We start from the raw sequence: 21,320 nt of genomic DNA on the forward strand, positions 1-21,320 counted from the left end.
ACAGCCCATGTAGCATATAACACAGCCCATGTAGCATATAACACAGCCCACGTAGCATATAACAGCCTACGTGGCATATTACACAGCCCACGTAGTATATAGCACAGCCACGTAGTATATAGCACAGCCACATAGTATATAACACAGCCACGTAGTATATTGCACAGCCACATAGTATATAGCACAGCCCACGTAGTATATAACACAGCCCACGTAGCATATAACACAGCTACGTAGTGTATAGCACAGCCACATTGTATATATGACACAGCCACATAGTATATAACACAGCCACGTAGTATATAGCACAGCCACATAATATATAGCACAGCCCACGTAGTATATAACACCGCCCACATAGCATATAGCACAGCCCATGTAGTATATAGCACAGCCACATAATATATAACACAACCACATAGTATATAGCACAGCCACGTAATATATTGCACAGCCACGTAGTATATAGCACAGCCCACGTAGTATATAACACAGCCCACATAGTATATAATACAGCCCACGTAGTATATAGCACAGCCCATGCAGTATATAACACAACCCATGTAGTATATAACACAGCCCATGTGGTATATAGCACAGCCCATGCAGTATATAACACAGCTTACATGCTATATAGCACAACCACGTAGTATATAGCACAGCCACGTAGTACATTGCACGGTCACATAGTATATTGCACAGCCCACGTAGTATATAACACAGCCCACGTAGTATAGAGCTCAGCCCACGTAGTATATAGCACAGCCCACGCAGTATATATCACAGCCACGTAGTATATAGCACAGCCCACATAGTATATAGCACAGCCCACGTAGTATATAGCACAGCCCATGTAGTATATAACACAGCCCATGTAGTATATAATACAGCCCACGTAGTATATAGCACAGCCCACATAGTATATAACACAGCCCACGTAGTATATAGCACAGCCCACGCTGTATATAGCACAGCCCATCGCAAGGAGCTGGAAAAACTGCTGGGGACTCCGGAAGGTGAGAATATAATGATTTTTTAAAAATTATTTTTAACATTATATGTTTTTACTATTGATGCTGCGTAAGCAGCATCAATAGTAAAAAATTGGCCACACTTGTCAAAAGTGGTGACGGACTCGAAAATGCTGCAGGCAGCGCTTCTTGGTCCGTCACAGAATGACGGCACATTGGTAGCGCATGCCCAGTGTGGCATGCGTTGGCGATGTGCCCGGTAACAGGGTTAATGGCAGCATTAACGGCCTGTGTTACTCCACGTTATGCCGCAGTGTAATGCAGTCCGTTTAACGGACTGCTAAAACGCTATGTTGGCGCTGACTGGAGGGGAGTATAGAGGGGGCACTGACTGCAGGGGAGTAGGGAGGGGCCAATTCGCGGCCGAACTGTGCCTGTCGCTGATTGGTCGCGCCCAGCCGGGCGTGACCAATCAGCAACGCAGGATTTCCGTGACAGACAAACAGACGGAAGTGTACCTTAGACGATTATATATAGATTATTATCAGAGAGAACAAATGACCGCCATACACAGCACTGTCAATTATACCAACAGCAATAATATATGTCCAATTTGTCTAATCTGGTTTTATTGTGATTTTGGCAATAAATATTACTTTTTATTTATGTGGTTTGTTCTAAGGGTGTGATAGTATATTGGAAGTACTCCACTGTACTTATATTTTGCTGATATTGTGGGAGAGCTTAATACAAATATGCTCTTGGTCTTTTTATATGAATTGTGTTTTTTTATTACTCTTTTAGCAACACCAATAATACCACCTAAAAGGGAGGTATACCACCACACTGTGACCAGACCACATATTATCACCACATAGTGACCGAATAATACCACATACTGTCCATATGAGAAAAACTGCCACATCGTGACCAGACTAGATATTACCATCATTTATCGACCAAATAATTCAACATACAAGGGAAAAATATCGCCATATCATGACTGGACTACATATTGCCACCACATAGTGACCAAATAATACTACATACTGTACAAAGGAGAACTCTATCGATCTATTATCTATCTATCTATCTATCTATCTATCTATCTATCTATCTATTATCGATCTTTCTATCTATTATCTATCTAACAATCTATTATCTATCTATTATCTATTTATCCAACAACCCCAAGAGACTTTTTGACACCTTTCACTGCCTCCTCAGGCCAAAAGCACAAGCCCCTATCACAGACATTTGTGCTGATGACCTGGCCTCCCACTTTATAGAGAAAATAGACAATATCCGCCAGGAAATCCACTCCGAATCACCAAGTTCAGTGACTCCCATCTGTCCCTGCACTTCCCCTGCTCACTGTTCACATTCGATCCAATCACAGAAGTCGTCTCCAGGCTCCTCTCCTCTTCTTGTCCTACTACATGCACCACCGACCCCATTCCCTCACACCTCCTCCAGTCTCTGTTTCCAGTCGTCACAACTCACCTAACTACAATCTTTAATCTCTCCCTCTCCTCTGGCACTTTCCCCTCCTCCTTCAAACATTCTATCATTACTCCATTACTAAAGAAACCCGCTCTCGTCCCATCCTGCACAAACAACTACAGACCAGTCTCCAATCTCTCCTTCATCTCTAAACTCTTGGAGAGCCTGATCTACTCTCACCTTACCCTTTACCTCTCCACTCACTCCCTCCTAGACCCTTCACAGTCCGGTTTCCGCCCCCTACATTCGACAGAGACTGTACTCATCAAAGTTACCAATGACCTCCTGACAGCAAAAGTAACGGTGACTAGAGTTGAGCGACCTTGACCTTTTTAGAGTCGAGCCGGGTTTCGCGAAACCCGACTATCTCAAAAGTCGGGTCGAGTGAAATCGGCCGATTATGACGTAAAGTCGGGATCGACCGAAACACGAAACCCAATGCAAGTCAATGGGGCAGCATAGTCGGCAGTGAGTGGGGGCCAGGAAAACACCTAGAGTGCCCATTTTAATGTCAAAACCATCCATTCTTCTTAATGAAGCTTGTCAAGCGTAATTTACCTTATAATAATTGGAAGGCATTTGAAATTGGGGGTCATTTGGCTAAAGTTGTGGGGGGTAAGGCTGGTTCAAGTAATTAGTGGGCCCAGGAAATCTGGACCACGTCACGGCAGTGGAGCAGGGAGAGGTAAGTATTTCAACTTTGCAAGTGCTGTGAACCTGAGCAAGCAGGGGGGGCCCACTCGTTGGCATTGGCACTGGCACAGGGCCCCTCAAAGTACAGCGGTGTGTTTGCACGGCGGGGGCGCCTCCCACCGGCAGCAACACTTTTGCGTACCATGAGAGGCCCTGTGCCAGTGACGTCGCCAACTAGTATTCCTCCCCCCACCTGATGAAGGAACCTGCACTTTCATCTGCACCTTCCTGTTTGTCCCCGTGTAAGGTGGTATGGTATGCGGGAAGGGGGACCTGACTTTCAGCAGGGTCACAATCTTGCAGTGTAGCGTGCACGGGAAATGTTGCGTTATGGGTCAATGTACCAGCAGACTCATCTATCACTGGCTGGGCAATGGGCAGGATGAGGAGGAAACACAGATATAGGCCCAAAGAATAAAGTGGGCTAAATGCAGTTCAAAATTGGTAACACAGGACTAATCAGGGGGCATTGCAGTGGAGGACAACTGGAATGAGAGGCTGACACAGAGAGTAGGCCCAAATCAGTAAGTAGTCGAAATGCAGTTCAAAATTGGCAACAGTAGTAAACAGGCGGCACAGCTTTGTTCAGTGGAGGAGAACAGCAAGGAGTGGCAGACACCGATAGTAGGCCCCAACCCAACTAGTAGGCCAAATGCAGTCTAACATTACCAACTACTTAACGAGCGCCTGAAAACGGAATTTCAGGACAGGAAACCAGGAGAACAGCAAGGAGCGGCAGACACCGATAGTAGGCCCCAAACCAACTAGTACGCCAAATGCAGTTGTTCCGTTTAACCACAATTTAATGAGAGCCTGAAGATAGAAGTTCAGGAAAGGCAACCTGGAGAACACCTTGGAGTGGAACACACCATCTCTCTACACCCCATACCCAATTTGTAGGTCTAATGCAGCGTAGTTTCCAACAACTACTAAACGAGAGCATGATGATCGAAGCATTGGCGAGGAAACCTGGGGAACACCTTGGAGTGGAACACACCATCTCTCTACACCCCATACCCAATTTGTAGGCCTAATGCAGCGTAGTTTCCAACAACTACTAAACGAGAGCATGATGATCGAAGCATTGGCGAGGAAACCTGGGGAACACCTTGGAGTGGAACACACCATCTCTCTACAGTGGAACACACCATCTCTCTACACCCCATACCCAATTTGTAGGCCTAATGCAGCGTAGTTTCCAACAACTACTAAATGAGAGCCGGAAGATCGAAGCAATGGAGAGGAAACCTGGGGAACACCTTGGAGTGTAACACACCATCTCTCTACACCCCATACCCAATTTGTAGGCCTAATGCAGCGTAGTTTCCAACAACTACTAAACGAGAGTCGGAAGATCGAAGCAATGGAGAGGAAACCTGGGGAACACCTTGGAGTGTAACACACCATCTCTCTACACCCCATACCGAATTTGTAGGCCTAATGCAGCGTAGTTTCCAACAACTACTAAACGAGAGCCGGAAGATCGAAGCAATGGAGAGGAAACCTGGGGAACACCTTGGAGTGTAACACACCATCTCTCTACACCCCATACCCAATTTGTAGGCCTAATGCAGCGTAGTTTCCAACAACTACTAAACGAGAGCCGGAAGATCGAAGCAATGGAGAGGAAACCTGGGGAACACCTTGGAGTGTAACACACCATCTCTCTACACCCCATACCCAATTTGTAGGCCTAATGCAGCGTAGTTTCCAACAACTACTAAACGAGAGCCGGAAGATCGAAGCTCAGGAAAGGCAACCTGGGGAACACCTTGGAGTGGAACACACCATCTCTCTACACCCCATACCCAATTTGTAGGCCTAATGCAGCGTAGTTTCCAACAACTACTAAACGAGAGCATGATGATCGAAGCATTGGCGAGGAAACCTGGGGAACACCTTGGAGTGGAACACACCATCTCTCTACAGTGGAACACACCATCTCTCTACACCCCATACCCAATTTGTAGGCCTAATGCAGCGTAGTTTCCAACAACTACTAAACGAGAGCCGGAAGATCGAAGCTCAGGAAAGGCAACCTGGAGAACACCTTGGAGTGGAACACACCATCTCTCTACACCCCATACCCAATTTGTAGGCCCAATGCAGCGTAGTTTCCAACAACTACTAAACGAGAGCCGGAAGATCGAAGCAATGGAGAGGAAACCTGGGGAACACCTTGGAGTGTAACACACCATCTCTCTACACCCCATACCCAATTTGTAGGCCTAATGCAGCGTAGTTTCCAACAACTACTAAACGAGAGCCGGAAGATCGAAGCAATGGAGAGGAAACCTGGGGAACACCTTGGAGTGTAACACACCATCTCTCTACACCCCATACCCAATTTGTAGGCCTAATGCAGCGTAGTTTCCAACAACTACTAAACGAGAGCATGAAGATCGAAGCAATGGAGAGGAAACCTGGGGAACACCTTGGAGTGGAACACACCATCTCTCTACACCCCATACCCAATTTGTAGGCCCAATGCAGCGTAGTTTCCAACAACTACTAAACGAGAGCCGGAAGATCGAAGCTCAGAAAAGGCAACCTGGGGAACACCTTGGAGTGTAACAAACCCTCTCTCTACACCACGGAAGGGCTGATTCTTAGGAAGGAAGGCTGTCGGAAAGAAGAAGGGCGCGTCCGAGGGTGATTATATTCTTATTAGGTATATACTCACCCTCGGACGCGCCCTGCTTCTTTATTTGTAATGAATGTTTATTTGCAATGTGGTTTTGACTTACTCTATTTTTTTGGTAAATAATGATTTTATTATTTTCATTGTTTTGCATCTTCTTGGCAATAATATAAAGAAGACGCGACAGGACAACACTCGGTGGATGCCATATCTGTGTTTAAAATTGACAAAACCTTTCAGTTAACTACTTGCAGGAGAAAGTTATTGTAGCTGGTGGCCATTTTTAGTACTGTACCAGATTTTTGTTGTATGTGTTTGTTTTTAATGTTAAAATGTCTGCATTTGATATCTCTCCAGTATTTTCTTTTTTATAAGCAAAATACTTATTTTTATATTTTCTGATGTTGGTTCCAGGGGTACACGGGCAGCAGTGGTGTGGTCAGTGGAGGCCTAGTGGAAGGAGTGACCGCAGACAGGCATCGAAGGCCTAAAATAATAACACATGGCTGTAGGCAATTTTAAATTGGTTCCAGGGGTACACGGGCAGCAGTGGTGTGGTCAGTGGAGGCCTAGTGGAAGGAGTGACCGCAGACAGGCATCGAAGGCCTAAAATAATAACACATGGCTGTAGGCAATTTTAAATTGGTTCCAGGGGTACACGGGCAGCAGTGGTGTGGTCAGTGGAGGCCTAGTGGAAGGAGTGACCGCAGACAGGCATCGAAGGCCTAAAATAATAACACATGGCTGTAGGCAATTTTAAATTGGTTCCAGGGGTACACGGGCAGCAGTGGTGTGGTCAGTGGAGGCCTAGTGGAAGGAGTGACCACAGACAGGCATCGAAGGCCTAACATAACAAAAATGTCAATACAATGGTATTGTCAGTGGCAGGCATTGAAGGATGTCAGCGCATAGACTAAACATTGGTGGAGCTGTGAGATAATTTTGCAAGTGGTAGAGCACTGTTTGAGCTGGGGTGGGGGGAAACTGTCTTGTGGCCGGCGGTACAGGCCCAGGGCCCCTCATATTACAACGGTGTGTCTGACGTTGGGTGCGCACCACCACCGCCAGAGACACTTTATTGTACTAGGAGGGACCCAGTGGCAGTGCCGTCGACCAAAAGCGGGCTCACCCACCTCTTCAGACAAACTGCACTCTCACGGGTGCTGTCGCCAAGTGTCGATACCACGGCCCCGTGTGGGGAGTTTGGCCATTTAGTGAGGTGTAAACATGTCGTATGCTGGACAATCAGGTGCAGAAAATTACGAGATTGGAAAAGGCATTCAGAATAGTCCACAGGCAAGACCTTTTCATAGGAAAGCTAGGTGTCAGCCGGGCAAGGTGGGGCAAAAGATTTCGAAATCCAGTTGTGGTTCATTTTAATGAAGGTTAGATCATCTACATTTTGGGTAGCCAGACGAGTCCTTTTTTCTGTTAGTATTGAACCTGCAGCACTGAATACTCTTTCTGATAGGACACTAGCTGCCGGGCAAGCAAGCTCCTGCAATGCATATTCTGCCAATTCTGGCCAGGTGTCTAATTTTGATGCCCAGTAATCAAATGGGAATGACGGTTGAGGGAGAACATCGATAAGGGATGAAAAATAGTTTGTAACCATACTGGACAAATGTTGTCTCCTGTCACTTTGAATTGATGCTGCAGTACCTGTCCTGTCTGCGGTCATAGCAAAATCACTCCACAACCTGGTCAGAAAACCCCTCTGGCCAACGCCACTTCTGATTTCTGCCCTTCTAACACCTCTGGTCTGCTGGCCCCTGCAGCTCGTGTGAGAACGATCACGGGCGCTGTGTGCAGGGAATGCCAGAAGCAAACGGTCAACAAGAGTTGATTGTTCGGTTGCTAATATTAGTTCCAAGTTCTCATGTGGCATTATATTTTGCAATTTGCCTTTATAGCGAGGATCAAGGAGGCAGGTCAACCAGTAATCGTCATCATTCATCATTTTAGTTATGCGTGTGTCCCTTTTGAGGATACGTAAGGCATAATCCGCCATGTGGGCCAAAGTTCCAGTTCTCAAATCTGCGGTTGTGCTTGGTTGAGGGGCAGTTTCAGGCAAATCCACGTCACTTGTGTCCCTCAAAAAACCAGAACCCGGCCTTGCCGCGCCACCAATTTCCAGTGGCCCCGGAAAAGCTTCCTCATTAAAAATATAATCATCCCCATCATCCTCCTCGTCCTCCTCCTCCTCTTCGCCCGCTACCTCGTCCTGTACACTGCCCTGGCCAGACAATGGCTGACTGTCATCAAGGCTTTCCTCTTCCTCAGCTGCAGACGCCTGATCCTTTATGTGCGTCAAACTTTGCATCAGCAGACGCATTAGGGGGATGCTCATGCTTATTATGGCGTTGTCTGCACTAACCAGCCGTGTGCATTCCTCAAAACACTGAAGGACTTGACACATGCCTTGAATCTTCGACCACTGCACACCTGACAACTCCATGTCTGCCATCCTACTGCCTGCCCGTGTATGTGTATCCTCCCACAAAAACATAACAGCCCGCCTCTGTTCACACAGTCTCTGAAGCATGTGCAGTGTTGAGTTCCACCTTGTTGCAACGTCTATGATTAGGCGATGCTGGGGAAGGTTCAAAGAACGCTGATAGGTCTGCATACGGCTGGAGTGTACGGGCGAACGGCGGATATGTGAGCAAAGTCCACGCACTTTGAGGAGCAGGTCGGATAACCCCGGATAACTTTTCAGGAAGCACTGCACCACCAGGTTTAAGGTGTGAGCCAGGCAAGGAATGTGTTTCAGTTGGGAAAGGGAGATGGCAGCCATGAAATTCCTTCCGTTATCACTCACTACCTTGCCTGCCTCAAGATCTACAGTGCCCAGCCACGAGTGCGTTTCTTTCTGCAAGAACTCGGACAGAACTTCCGCGGTGTGTCTGTTGTCGCCCAAACACTTCATAGCCAATACAGCCTGCTGACGTTTGCCAGTAGCTGCCCCATAATGGGAGACCTGGTGTGCAACAGTGGCAGCTGCGGATGGAGTGGTTGTGCGACTGCGGTCTGTGGACGAGCTCTCGCTTCTGCAGGAGGACGAAGAGGAGGAGGAGGGGGTGCGAACGGCTACAGCCAATTGTTTCCTAGACCGTGGGCTAGGCAGAACTGTCCCAAACTTGCTGTCCCCTGTGGACCCTGCATCCACCACATTTACCCAGTGTGCCGTGATGGACACGTAACGTCCCTGGCCATGCCTACTGGTCCATGCATCTGTTGTCAGGTGCACCTTTGTGCTCACAGATTGCCTGAGTGCATGGACGATGCGCTCTTTAACATGCTGGTGGAGGGCTGGGATGGCTTTTCTGGAAAAAAAGTGTCGACTGGGTAGCTCGTAGCGTGGTACAGCGTGGTCCATCAGGGCTTTGAAAGCTTCGCTTTCAACTAACCGGTAGGGCATCATCTCTAACGAGATTAGTCTAGCTATGTGTGCGTTCAAACCCTGTGTACGCGGATGCGAGGCTAAGTACTTCCTTTTTCTAACCATAGTCTCATGTAGGGTGAGCTGGACTGGAGAGCTGGAGATCGTGGAACTAGCGGGGGTGCCGGTGGACATGGCAGACTGAGAGACGGTGGGAGATGGTATTGTTGCCACCGGTGCCCTAGATGCAGTGTTTCCTACTACGAAACTGGTGATTCCCTGACCCTGACTGCTTTGGCCTGGCAAAGAAACCTGCACAGATTCTGCAGGTGGTGCGGAAAATGGTGGCCCTACACTGCCGGAAGGGATGTTGCGTTGCTGACTAGCTTCATTGGCCGAGGGTGCTACAACCTTAAGGGACGTTTGGTAGTTAGTCCAGGCTTGCAAATGCATGGTGGTTAAATGTCTATGCATGCAACTTGTATTGAGACTTTTCAGATTCTGTCCTCTGCTTAAGGTAGTTGAACATTTTTGACAGATGACTTTGCGCTGATCAATTGGATGTTGTTTAAAAAAATGCCAGACTGCACTCTTTCTAGCATCGGATACCTTTTCAGGCATTGCAGACTGAGCTTTAACCGGATGGCCACGCTGTCCTCCAACAGGTTTTGGCTTTGCCACGCGTTTTGGGCAAGATACGGGCCCGGCAGATGAAACCTGTTGCGATGTTGATGCCTGCTGCGGCCCCTCCTCCTCCGCTTCAGAACTGCTGCCGCCTGCACCCTGTTCCCCCAATGGCTGCCAATCGTGGTCAAGAACTGGGTCATCTATTACCTCTTCTTGTAGCTTGTGTGCAACTTCGTCTGTGTCACCGTGTCGGTCGGTGGTATAGCGTTCGTGATGGGGCAACATAGTCTCATCAGGGTCTGATTCTTGATCAGCACCCTGCGAGGGCAATGTTGTGGTCTGAGTCAAAGGACCAGCATAGTAGTCTGGCTGTGGCTGTGCATCAGTGCACTCCATGTCAGATTCAACTTGTAATGGGCATGGACTGTTAACTGCTTCACTTTCTAAGCCAGGGACGGTATGTGTAAAGAGCTCCATGGAGTAACCCGTTGTGTCGCCTGCTGCATTCTTCTCTGTTGTTGTTTTTGCTGAAGAGGACAAGGAAGCGACTTGTCCCTGACCGTGAACATCCACTAACGACGCGCTGCTTTGACATTTACCAGTTTCACGAGAGGAGGCAAAAGAGCTAGAGGCTGAGTCAGCAAGATAAGCCAAAACTTGCTCTTGCTGCTCCGGCTTTAAAAGCGGTTTTCCTACTCCCAGAAAAGGGAGCGTTCGAGGCCTTGTGTAGCCAGACGACGAACCTGGCTCCACAGCTCCAGACTTAGGTGCAATATTTTTTTTCCCACGACTAGCTGATGCTCCACCACTACCACTACCCTCATTACCAGCTGACAATGAACGCCCCCGGCCACGACCTCTTCCACCATACTTCCTCATTGTTTTAAAAACGTAAACAAACTAACGGTATTTGTTGCTGTCACACAAATTACACGGTGAGCTATAACTTCAGTATGATTTAGCTACCCCTTTACAGGTGAGTGAGACCACAACGAAAATCAGGCACAATGTTACACACTCTGTTGTTGGTGGCAACAAATGAGAGAGATGCCACACACGCAGGACTGTCACTGAAGCACAAATGTAAATATTAATCTCCCACTGATTTGATTTTTTTTTTTTTTTAAGGGAGACTTTAGGAAAAAAAAATAATAGAATAAAATGATTTTTTCAGGAAGAATTTAGAAACCAAATAAAATAAAATGATTTTTTCAGGGAGAATTTAGAAAACAAATAAAACAAAAAAAGGCTTTCTATGGCCCACTGAGTGAGAGATGACGCACACAGGAGTCAGGAGTGGCACACAAGCCCAGAGGCCAATATTTATCTCCCACTGATTGATGTAGTGATTTTTTCAGGTAGATTTTGGAACCCAAATCAAGCTAAAAAAAAATAATAGGCTTTCTATGGCCCACAATTGGAGAGAGAGAGAGAGATGGCACACCCAGGAGTCAAGACTGGCACACAAGCAGAAAGGGCAATATTAATCTCCCACTGATTTGTTTTTTTTTTTTTTTTTTTCAGGGAGACTTTAGGAAAAAAAAAATCGAATAAAATGATTTTTTCAGGAAGAATTTAGAAACCAAAGAAAATAAAATGATTTTTTCAGGGAGAATTTAGAAAACAAATAAAACAAAAAAAGGCTTTCTATGGCCCACTGAGTGAGAGATGACGCACACAGGAGTCAGGAGTGGCACACAAGCCCAGAGGCCAATATTTATCTCCCACTGATTGATGTAGTGATTTTTTCAGGTAGATTTTGGAACCCAAATCAAGCTAAAAAAATAATAGGCTTTCTATGGCCCACAATTGGAGAGAGAGAGAGAGATGGCACACCCAGGAGTCAAGACTGGCACACAAGCAGAAAGGGCAATATTAATCTCCCACTGATTTGTTTTTTTTTTTTTTTTTTTTCAGGGAGACTTTAGGAAAAAAAAAATAGAATAAAATGATTTTTTCAGGAAGAATTTAGAAACCAAAGAAAATAAAATGATTTTTTCAGGGAGAACTTAGAAAACAAATAAAACAAAAAAAGGCTTTCTATGCCCCACTGAGTGAGAGATGATGCACACAGGAGTCAGGAGTGGCACACAAGCCCAGAGGCCAATATTTATCTCCCACTGATTGATGTAGTGATTTTTTCAGGTAGATTTTGGAACCCAAATCAAGCTAAAAAAATAATAGGCTTTCTATGGCCCACAATTGGAGAGAGAGAGAGAGATGGCACACCCAGGAGTCAAGACTGGCACACAAGCAGAAAGGGCAATATTAATCTCCCACTGATTTGTTTTTTTTTTTTTTTTTTTTCAGGGAGACTTTAGGAAAAAAAAAATAGAATAAAATGATTTTTTCAGGAAGAATTTAGAAACCAAAGAAAATAAAATGATTTTTTCAGGGAGAATTTAGAAAACAAATAAAACAAAAAAAGGCTTTCTATGGCCCACTGAGTGAGAGATGACGCACACAGGAGTCAGGAGTGGCACACAAGCCCAGAGGCCAATATTTATCTCCCACTGATTGATGTAGTGATTTTTTCAGGTAGATTTTGGAACCCAAATCAAGCTAAAAAAATAATAGGCTTTCTATGGCCCACAATTGGAGAGAGAGAGAGATGGCACACCCAGGAGTCAAGACTGGCACACAAGCAGAAAGGGCAATATTAATCTCCCACTGATTTGTTTTTTTTTTTTTTTTTTTTCAGGGAGACTTTAGGAAAAAAAAAATAGAATAAAATGATTTTTTCAGGAAGAATTTAGAAACCAAAGAAAATAAAATGATTTTTTCAGGGAGAATTTAGAAAACAAATAAAACAAAAAAAGGCTTTCTATGGCCCACTGAGTGAGAGATGACGCACACAGGAGTCAGGAGTGGCACACAAGCCCAGAGGCCAATATTTATCTCCCAGTTTTTTTTTTTTTGTTCCAGGGAAAATTTATAAACCCAATAAAAATAAATAGGCTTTCTATGGCCCACTATCTGAGAGAGAGAGATGGCACGCTTAGGACTGGCACACAAGCCCAAAGGCCAATATTAATCTCCCTTTTTTTTTAAGGGAGAATTTATAAAACCAAAAAAAAAAATAAATAAATAGGCTTTCTATGGCCCACTATTTGTGAGACAGATGGCACGCTCAGGACTGGCACACAAGCCCAGAGGCCAATATTAATCTCCCACTTTTTTTTTTTTTTTCCAGGGAAAATTTATAAACCCATTAAAAAAATAAATAAATAAATAGGCTTTCTATGGCCCACTATCTGAGAGAGAGAGATGGCACGCTTAGGACTGGCACACAAGCCCAAAGGCCAATATTAATCTCCCACTGATTGATTTATTGATTTTTTCAGGTAGAATTTAGAACCCAAATCAAACAAAAAAATAAATAGGCTTTCTATGGCCCACTGAGTGAGAGATGACACAGACAGAGATGGCACTCTAGCAGAAATGCCAATCTTAATCTCCCACAAAAAAAAAAAAAAAAACAGGGAGTGTCCTTCAATTACTATCTCCCTGCAGTAATCTCAGCCAGGTATGGCAGGCAGCAATAAGGAGTGGACTGATGCACAAATTAAATAAAAAGTGTGTACAAACCAAAAAGATAGCTGTGCAGAAAGGAAGGAACAAGAGGATTTGTGCTTTGAAAAAAGCAGTTGGTTTGCACAGCGGCGTACACACAGCAATGCAGCTATCAGGGAGCCTTCTAGGGCAGCCCAATGAGCTACAGCGCTGAGGGGGAAAAAAAAAAAAAATGTAGCTTCCACTGTCCCTGCACACCGAAGGTGGTGTTGGGCAGTGGAAATCGCTACAGCACAAGCGGTTTGGTGGTTAATGGACCCTGCCTAACGCTATCCCTGCTTCTGACGAAGCGGCAGCAACCTCTCCCTAAGCTCAGATCAGCAGCAGTAACATGGCGGTCGGCGGGAACGCCCCTTTATAGCCCCTGTGACGCCGCAGACAGCAAGCCAATCACTGCAATGCCCTTCTCTAAGATGGTGGGGACCAGGACCTATGTCATCACGCTGCCCACACTCTGCGTTTACCTTCATTGGCTGAGAAATGGCGCTTTTCGCGTCATTGAAACGCGACTTTGGCGCGAAAGTCGCGTACCGCATGGCCGACCCCGCACAGGGGTCGGATCGGGTTTCATGAAACCCGACTTTGTCAAAAGTCGGCGACTTTTGAAAATGTTCGACCCGTTTCGCTCAACCCTAACGGTGACCACTCTCTGCTCATCCTTCTCGACCTTTCTGCATTTCTGCAGCTTTCTACACTGTTGACCACCCTCTCTTACTCTCTAGGCTCCAGTCACTTGGCATTAAGGACACTGCTCTCTCCTGGTTCTCCTCCTATCTTTCTGACCGCTCCTTCAGTGTTCTGTTCTCCGGCTCCACTTCATCTCCTTTTCCTCTCACTGTCGGAGTACCTCAGGGCTTAGTCCTTGGCCCCCTTCTCTTCTCTCTCCACACTGCCCCAATTGGACAGACCATTAGCAGATTTGGCTTTCAGTACCATCTTAACGCTGATTACACACAACTATATACGTCATCCCCTGACCTTACCCCCGCTGTACTACAGAACGCCACTGACTGTCTATCCGCAGTCTCCAACATCATGTCCGCTCTCTATCTGAAACTCACCCTCTCCAAAACTGAACTTCTTCTGCTCCCGCCATCTACTAACCTCCCTAAACCTGACAGTTCCCTCTCCGTGGGTGGCACCATAATAACACCCCGGCAGCAGGCGCCCTGTCTGGGTGTTATGTTTCACTCCTATCTCTCCTTCACCTCCCATATACAATCTCTTGCCCGCTCATGCCGCTTACACCTAAAGAACATCTCTAGAATCCGCCCTTTTCTCACCATGGAAACAACAAAAACCCTCACTGTCGCCCTGATCCACTCCCGCCTGGACTACTGTAACGCTCTATTAATTGGCCTCCCCCTCACTCGACTTTCCCCTCTCCAGTCCATCCTTAATGCAGCAGCCAGGGTCGTCCATCTGGCTAATCGTTACTCGGGCGCGTCCGCTCTTCGCCAGTCATTACACTGGCTGCCCATTCATTACAGGATACAATTCAAAGTACTTGTTCTCACCCACAAAGCTCTCCACAGTGCGGCACCCCCTTACATCTCCGCCCTCATTTCTGTCTATCGGCCTAAACGACCGCTGCGCTCTGCAAATGACTTTCGACTAATCTCTGCAATAATCCGTACCTCCCACTCCCGACTCCAAGACTTCTCCCGTGCTGCGCCAATCCTCTGGAATGCTCTACCCCAAGATATTAGGACCATCCACAATTTGCATAGTTTTAGGAGCTCGCTCAAAACACATTTGTTCAGAGCGGCCTATCACGTTCACTAATCAAAGTCATTCTATGTTTGTGTGTGTGTGTAGCCCATTCACTATCTCCATCTACCCCCACCCCCTGAGGATGGCCGGACCATGATTGGAAATACATCATTGTAAATACACACCTGTACTTTGTATCTCCCCCACCTCATTGTAGATTGTAAGCTCTCACGAGCAGGGGCGGCTTATTTTGCATTAATTATTGTATGGTTAACATTGTTACTTATGTCTGTTGTGTTTGAAACTGTGAAACGGTAAAGCGCTGCGGAATATGTGGACGCTATATAAATAAAGATTATTATTATCTATCTATCTATTATCTATTTTTTAATCTAATGTCATTTTCTTGGTGCCGCATTCTAAATCCTGACTTTGCAAAATTGGCAATATGTCTCATTCTAACATATGACCGATGCTATTCATTTTCCAGAGACCACTTTATTTCCTGTCCTGTAGTGCAGATGGCCAGACACTGGTCTGAGAATCAGAAGGGCGGCGTGTACATGTACTATGTCCCAGAGACCTTCTCCCAGGGCAGGTAAGAACATCTACATATATCTATGTGTCCACCTATTTATCAAATTAGGTCTGGTTTCTACGCTTTTCAGTGACGACTTTTCTTTAGGTTGTTTAACATCCAGCCCATGGCCCCCAGGAAACAACATCCAGCCCCTCACCCCCAGTGTATAACATCCAGCCCTTCGCCCCCAATGTATAACATCCAGCCCTTCGCCCCCAGTGTATCACATCCAGCCCATCACCCCCAGTGTATAACATCCAGCCCCATTTCCCCTGATGTATAACATATGGCTCCATTGCTCCTGGTATATAACACCCAGCCCCTTTGCCACCGAAGTATAACATCCAGCTCCTTGCACCTCCAATGTGTAGCATCTGGCCCCTTGCCCCTCCAGTGTATAACGTCCGGCCCCTCACCCCCAGTATATAACATCCGCCCCCCTTCCCAGTGTATAACATCTGGCCCCTCATCCCCATTGTATAACATCTGCCCCCCCCCCCCGGTGTATAACACCCTGCCCTTCGCCCCCATTGTATCACATCCAGCCCATCACCCCCAGTGTATATCATCCGGACCCTCATCCTCAGTGTATAAAATCTGGCCTCTTACCCCCGATGAATAGCATCCAGCTCCTTGCCCCTCCAGTGAATAACATCCGGCCCCTTGTTCCCCACCGTATAACATTTGCCCCCTCGCCCATGACATACCATTACCCCTGATGTATAACATCTGGCCCCATTGCCCCTGGTGTATAACATCCGGTCCCTCATCCCTATTGTATAGCATCCGGCCTCTCGTACCCCAGTGTATAACATCTAATTCCTCGGCCTTCCAGTGTATAACATCTGGCCCCATCGCCCCTGGTGTATAACATCCAGTCCCTCATCCCCAGTGTATAACATCCGGCCTCTCGTACCCCAGTGTATAACATCTAATTCCTCGCCTTTCCATTGTATAACATCTGGCCCCTCATCTCCCGTTGTGTAACATCTGGCCCCATTGCCCCGGTGTATAACATCCAGACTCTTGTCCCCCAGTGTATAACATCTAACTCCTCGCTCCTCCAGTGTATAACATCCAACTCCTCGCTCCCCCAGGGTATAACATCTAACTCCTTGCTCCTCCAGTGTATAACATCCAACTCCTCGCTCCCCCAGTGTATAACATCCAACTCCTCGCTCCCCCAGTGTATAACATCTAACTCCTCGCTCCCCCAGTGTATAACATCTAACTCCTCGCTCCCCCAGTGTATAACATCTAACTCCTCGCTACCCCAGTGTATAACATCTAACTCCTCGCTCCCCCAGTGTATAACATCTAACTCCTCGCTCCCCCAGTGTATAACATCTAACTCCTCGCTCCCCCAGTGTATAATATCCAACTCCTCGCTCCTCCAGTGTATAACATCTAACTCCTCGCTCCCCCAGTGTATAACATCCAACTCCTCGCTCCTCCAGTGTATAACATCCAACTCCTCGCTCCCCCAGGGTATAACATCTAACTCCTTGCTCCTCCAGTGTATAACATCCAACTCCTCGCTCCCCCAGTGTATAACATCCAACTCCTCGCTCCCCCAGTGTATAACATCTAACTCCTCGCTCCCCCAGTGTATAACATCTAACTCCTCGCTCCCCCAGTGTATAACATCTAACTCCTCGCTACCCCAGTGTATAACATCTAACTCCTCGCTCCCCCAGTGTATAACATCTAACTCCTCGCTCCCCCAGTGTATAACATCTAACTCCTCGCTCCCCCAGTGTATAATATCCAACTCCTCGCTCCTCCAGTGTATAACATCTAACTCCTCGCTCCCCCAGTGTATAACATCCAACTCCTCGCTCCTCCAGTGTATAACATCTAACTCCTCGCTCCCCCAGTGTATAACATCTAACTCCTCGCTCCCCCAGTGTATAACATCTAACTCCTCGCTCCTCCAGTGTATAACATCTAACTCCTCGCTCCTCCAGTGTATAACATCTAACTCCTCGCTCCCCCAGTGTATAACATCTAACTCCTCGCTCCTCCAGTGTATAACATCTAACTCCTCGCTCCTCCAGTGTATAACATCTAACTCCTCGCTCCTCCAGTGTATAACATCTAACTCCTCGCTCCCCCAGTGTATAACATCTAACTCCTCGCTCCCCCAGTGTATAACATCCAACTCCTCGCTCCCCCAGTGTATAACATCTAACTCCTCGCTCCCCCAGTGTATAACATCTAACTCCTCGCTCCCCCAGTGTATAACATCTAACTCCTCGCTCCCCCAGTGTATAACATCTAACTCCTCGCTCCTCCAGTGTATAACATCTAACTCCTCGCTCCCCCAGTGTATAACATCTAACTCCTCGCTCCCCCAGTGTATAACATCTAACTCCTCGCTCCCCCAGTGTATAACATCCAACTCCTCGCTCCCCCAGTGTATAACATCTAACTCCTCGCTCCCCCAGTGTATAACATCTAACTCCTCGCTCCCCCAGTGTATAACATCTAACTCCTCGCTCCCCCAGTGTATAACATCTAACTCCTCGCTCCCCCAGTGTATAACATCCAACTCCTCGCTCCCCCAGTGTATAACATCTAACTCCTCGCTCCCCCAGTGTATAACATCTAACTCCTCGCTCCCCCAGTGTATAACATCTAACTCCTCGCTCCCCCAGTGTATAACATCTAACTCCTCGCTCCTCCAGTGTATAACATCTAACTCCTCGCTCCCCCAGTGTATAACATCTAACTCCTCGCTCCCCCAGTGTATAACATCTAACTCCTCGCTCCCCCAGTGTATAACATCTAACTCCTCGCTCCTCCAGTGTATAACATCCAGACCCTCACCCCCCCATGTATAACATCTAGACCTTTGTTTCCTAGAGTATAACATCTGCGCATGCGCCCCTGGTGCTTAACATCCGGCATCGTTGCCCCTGGTGCATAACATCCGGCCCAGCGCCTGTGTATAACCTCTGGCCCCCCGCCATGCCGTCTGCCTCTACTACCATGTGACAGAACGGCCGGTGGTGCAGAGCTCCCTGGTGCCAGCGCAGGCGCAGTCCTGTAATAGGAGCCACCAGGAAAACAAGTCCGTCCATGACATTTCTTCGTCCTAAATCTTCCTCCATCACCTATGAGTGATATTATTGAGAAGTAACAGGAACCACAAAAACTCAGTCATGAAGTGGAGACCCCGTAATGTTACAGAGCGGGGGGCCGAGTGCTGAGCAGGAAAGGGCAGAAAACTCACCACCAGTCTGCTGACCCCATAACGGCGGCAGAGTCCAGGCCGCTTCCTTCTTTCTTCATGTATTAGCCCTAGTGCCGAGCTGTTTCAGCAATTTTCTTATAAAGAACAGAGCTTTTCACATTTTACATGGGAGCTGGAATCTTTTTATGTCTTTGATAACTTTAGAGGAATAATTCTTGCAGTGCGAACGGTTTTGCAGCATGCTGGGAGTTGTAGTTCACAGCTGGAGACCCGCACTTCTCTGTCCTGCCCAGCAGTTGATGGGATTAATCACGTCTTCCCGGCCTCTATCATAAAAAGATGTCATTATTCATGTACGTTTATCAAAAGAGCAAAAAGTAATAAACCCTGAAAGATGTACGGCGCTGAGCGTCTACATAACTCTCTCATGAAGCCAACGTTCTCCGGCGCGCGGCCAAACATCTCTGCTCCTCATCCAAAAATAATAGACGTGAGATGAAGGCGTCCGCATCCGGCTCACCAGAGTAATGGCTGATTTACTTCCCTTTGTTTCGCCAGGTGTAAAAATAACTCTTCATCATTTCTCTTGAGAGAAATCCTTTTCAATTCCTTCCCCGAGAATTAGATTGTAAACAGCGCCACTCCTGTCCATAGGCAGTGCCCGGTACTGCAGATCAGAGACGCTCAAAGCAATGGAACTGCCTGACTTTTCACCTTTTGCTGGGAACGTTGGGGGTTAAAAAGGAGGAAGGAAGGGGTCCACGTAATGAGGCTCTTTTGCTCTGCATTTATTTAAATTCTTAGGGATATATAGGGGGAACGGCAGGGATTTTCTGAAAAAAAAAAAAAAAGACCCTTAAGATCAAAATCAATTATTTTTATATACTGAAAAATGTACAAAAATGTGTAATAAAAATGTCACAGAGAAAATGATGAAAGTAGCTCAGCGGTGACATCTTTGGGATCACTGTCTATGATGGGTCGTCTATTTCTATCTTTTACCATTGATTGTTTTTTTGTCTTTCTCCAAGATCTCTGGTTTCTTCCCACATTCCAAAAACTTGTTTGGATTTTTTTTTTTTAGATTTTGGACGATTGTTCAAGCTCCGAATGTTTCAAGTTTTTACATCCATGACATTTTAGGTCTATGTTGTTGCTTTTCTTTACGGACTATGCAGAGTTTTTTTTTTTATATGTGACACTGAAGATCTGCAGAGCTGATTTCATCAGCTACAAACTAAGACTAGTTTTCTATCTGTGACATTGTAGATCCAGGGAGCGGATGTGATGTTTTCTGTGACATTATACAACTATGAATCTAGTTTTAGTAGTTACAACCTATGTATAGAAGTTTTTCTATTTGTGACATTATGAGTAGATAAAACTGGCATCAAGCTATGACAATTTATTTTATCTGCGGCAATGTGGGTCTGTTGAGGGAGGATCTAAATTGATCCTCCACGGTTGACTCAGTGATTTTCAAATTAATCTACAGGGCGTTGCCGGCAACTGAAAATGACCAGACGGAGATGTGTGCCTCTGTATGGGGGATCGAGCAGATCTCTGGGCCCCCGTTTATTGTGTATCACTCTTCGTAGTCATAGAAATTATACTTCAACCAATCAGCATAAGAACACGCTCACAGTTCTTAACCTATAAGAATGCAGGAAAAACTTAACCCATGAGGATACAGGAAAAAACGGAAACTACAGATATGGTCGTGTCTTTTTGGCATAAAAAAAAGACATACTAACAGGTGCCTCAGTCTTGTATAGCGATACACCCCCGAGTCTCTTATCTGGCTCAAGTCAGAACACTCAAGGTCTTTATACCAATTATGAACCATAGCCTAGTTGAATAACAGACAAGATAAAATTACTTCATGGCAGCTGTAACCTTTTACCTAATTAAATAACAGAATTTATCTTTAACCAACAAGAAAGTGGAGTCAAAGCACAAAATGGAGAATCTTTCTTAATTTGTTCCTTCACGGGTCTACAGCTGGTTTCATTAGCTATAGACTGACACGTTTTTCTGTCTGTGACATTATGAGTATATGGAGCTGACTTTAGTAATTACAAGCTAGGACAGGCCTTTTTTTCATCTGTGACACTGTAGATGTTCAGAGCTGGTTTAATTAGCAACAAATTAAGACAATTTTTTCTGTCTGTGACGTTCTAAGTAGATGGAGCTGAGTTTAGTATCTACTAGACAATGTCATATTGTGGTTCTACAAAGATGACAACTTTCTACAAATTATGGCAAATTTTTCCATGGCTCTGCATAGTGGGCTGAATGCTATGCTGTGATGGCAGCAAGTCATGTCCTTTCTAAAAGTACGTAAAGGAAACATCGGGTGCCGATCAGCTGACCCTGACTTTGCACAAATATGGGGAAATGTGTCTAATAATGGCCATGGACTGGAGAATGGCTGAGGGGGG

General features: G+C 46.1%; 1 protein-coding gene across 1 annotated transcript in view; it reads left to right on the forward strand.

Moving 5' to 3' along the window:
• TG (thyroglobulin) overlaps nucleotides 1-21,320 on the forward strand; it is a 213,180-nt gene that overhangs the window by 187,834 nt on the left and 4,026 nt on the right. Inside the window, exon 45 of the mRNA XM_069732367.1 lies at nucleotides 15,594-15,701. Within this exon, the coding sequence (XP_069588468.1) occupies nucleotides 15,594-15,701 (108 nt within the window). The remainder of the gene's footprint in view (nucleotides 1-15,593; nucleotides 15,702-21,320) is intronic.

This window comes from Ranitomeya imitator, chromosome 6 (assembly GCF_032444005.1).
Source record: "Ranitomeya imitator isolate aRanImi1 chromosome 6, aRanImi1.pri, whole genome shotgun sequence".
Classification (NCBI taxonomy): domain Eukaryota; kingdom Metazoa; phylum Chordata; class Amphibia; order Anura; family Dendrobatidae; genus Ranitomeya; species Ranitomeya imitator.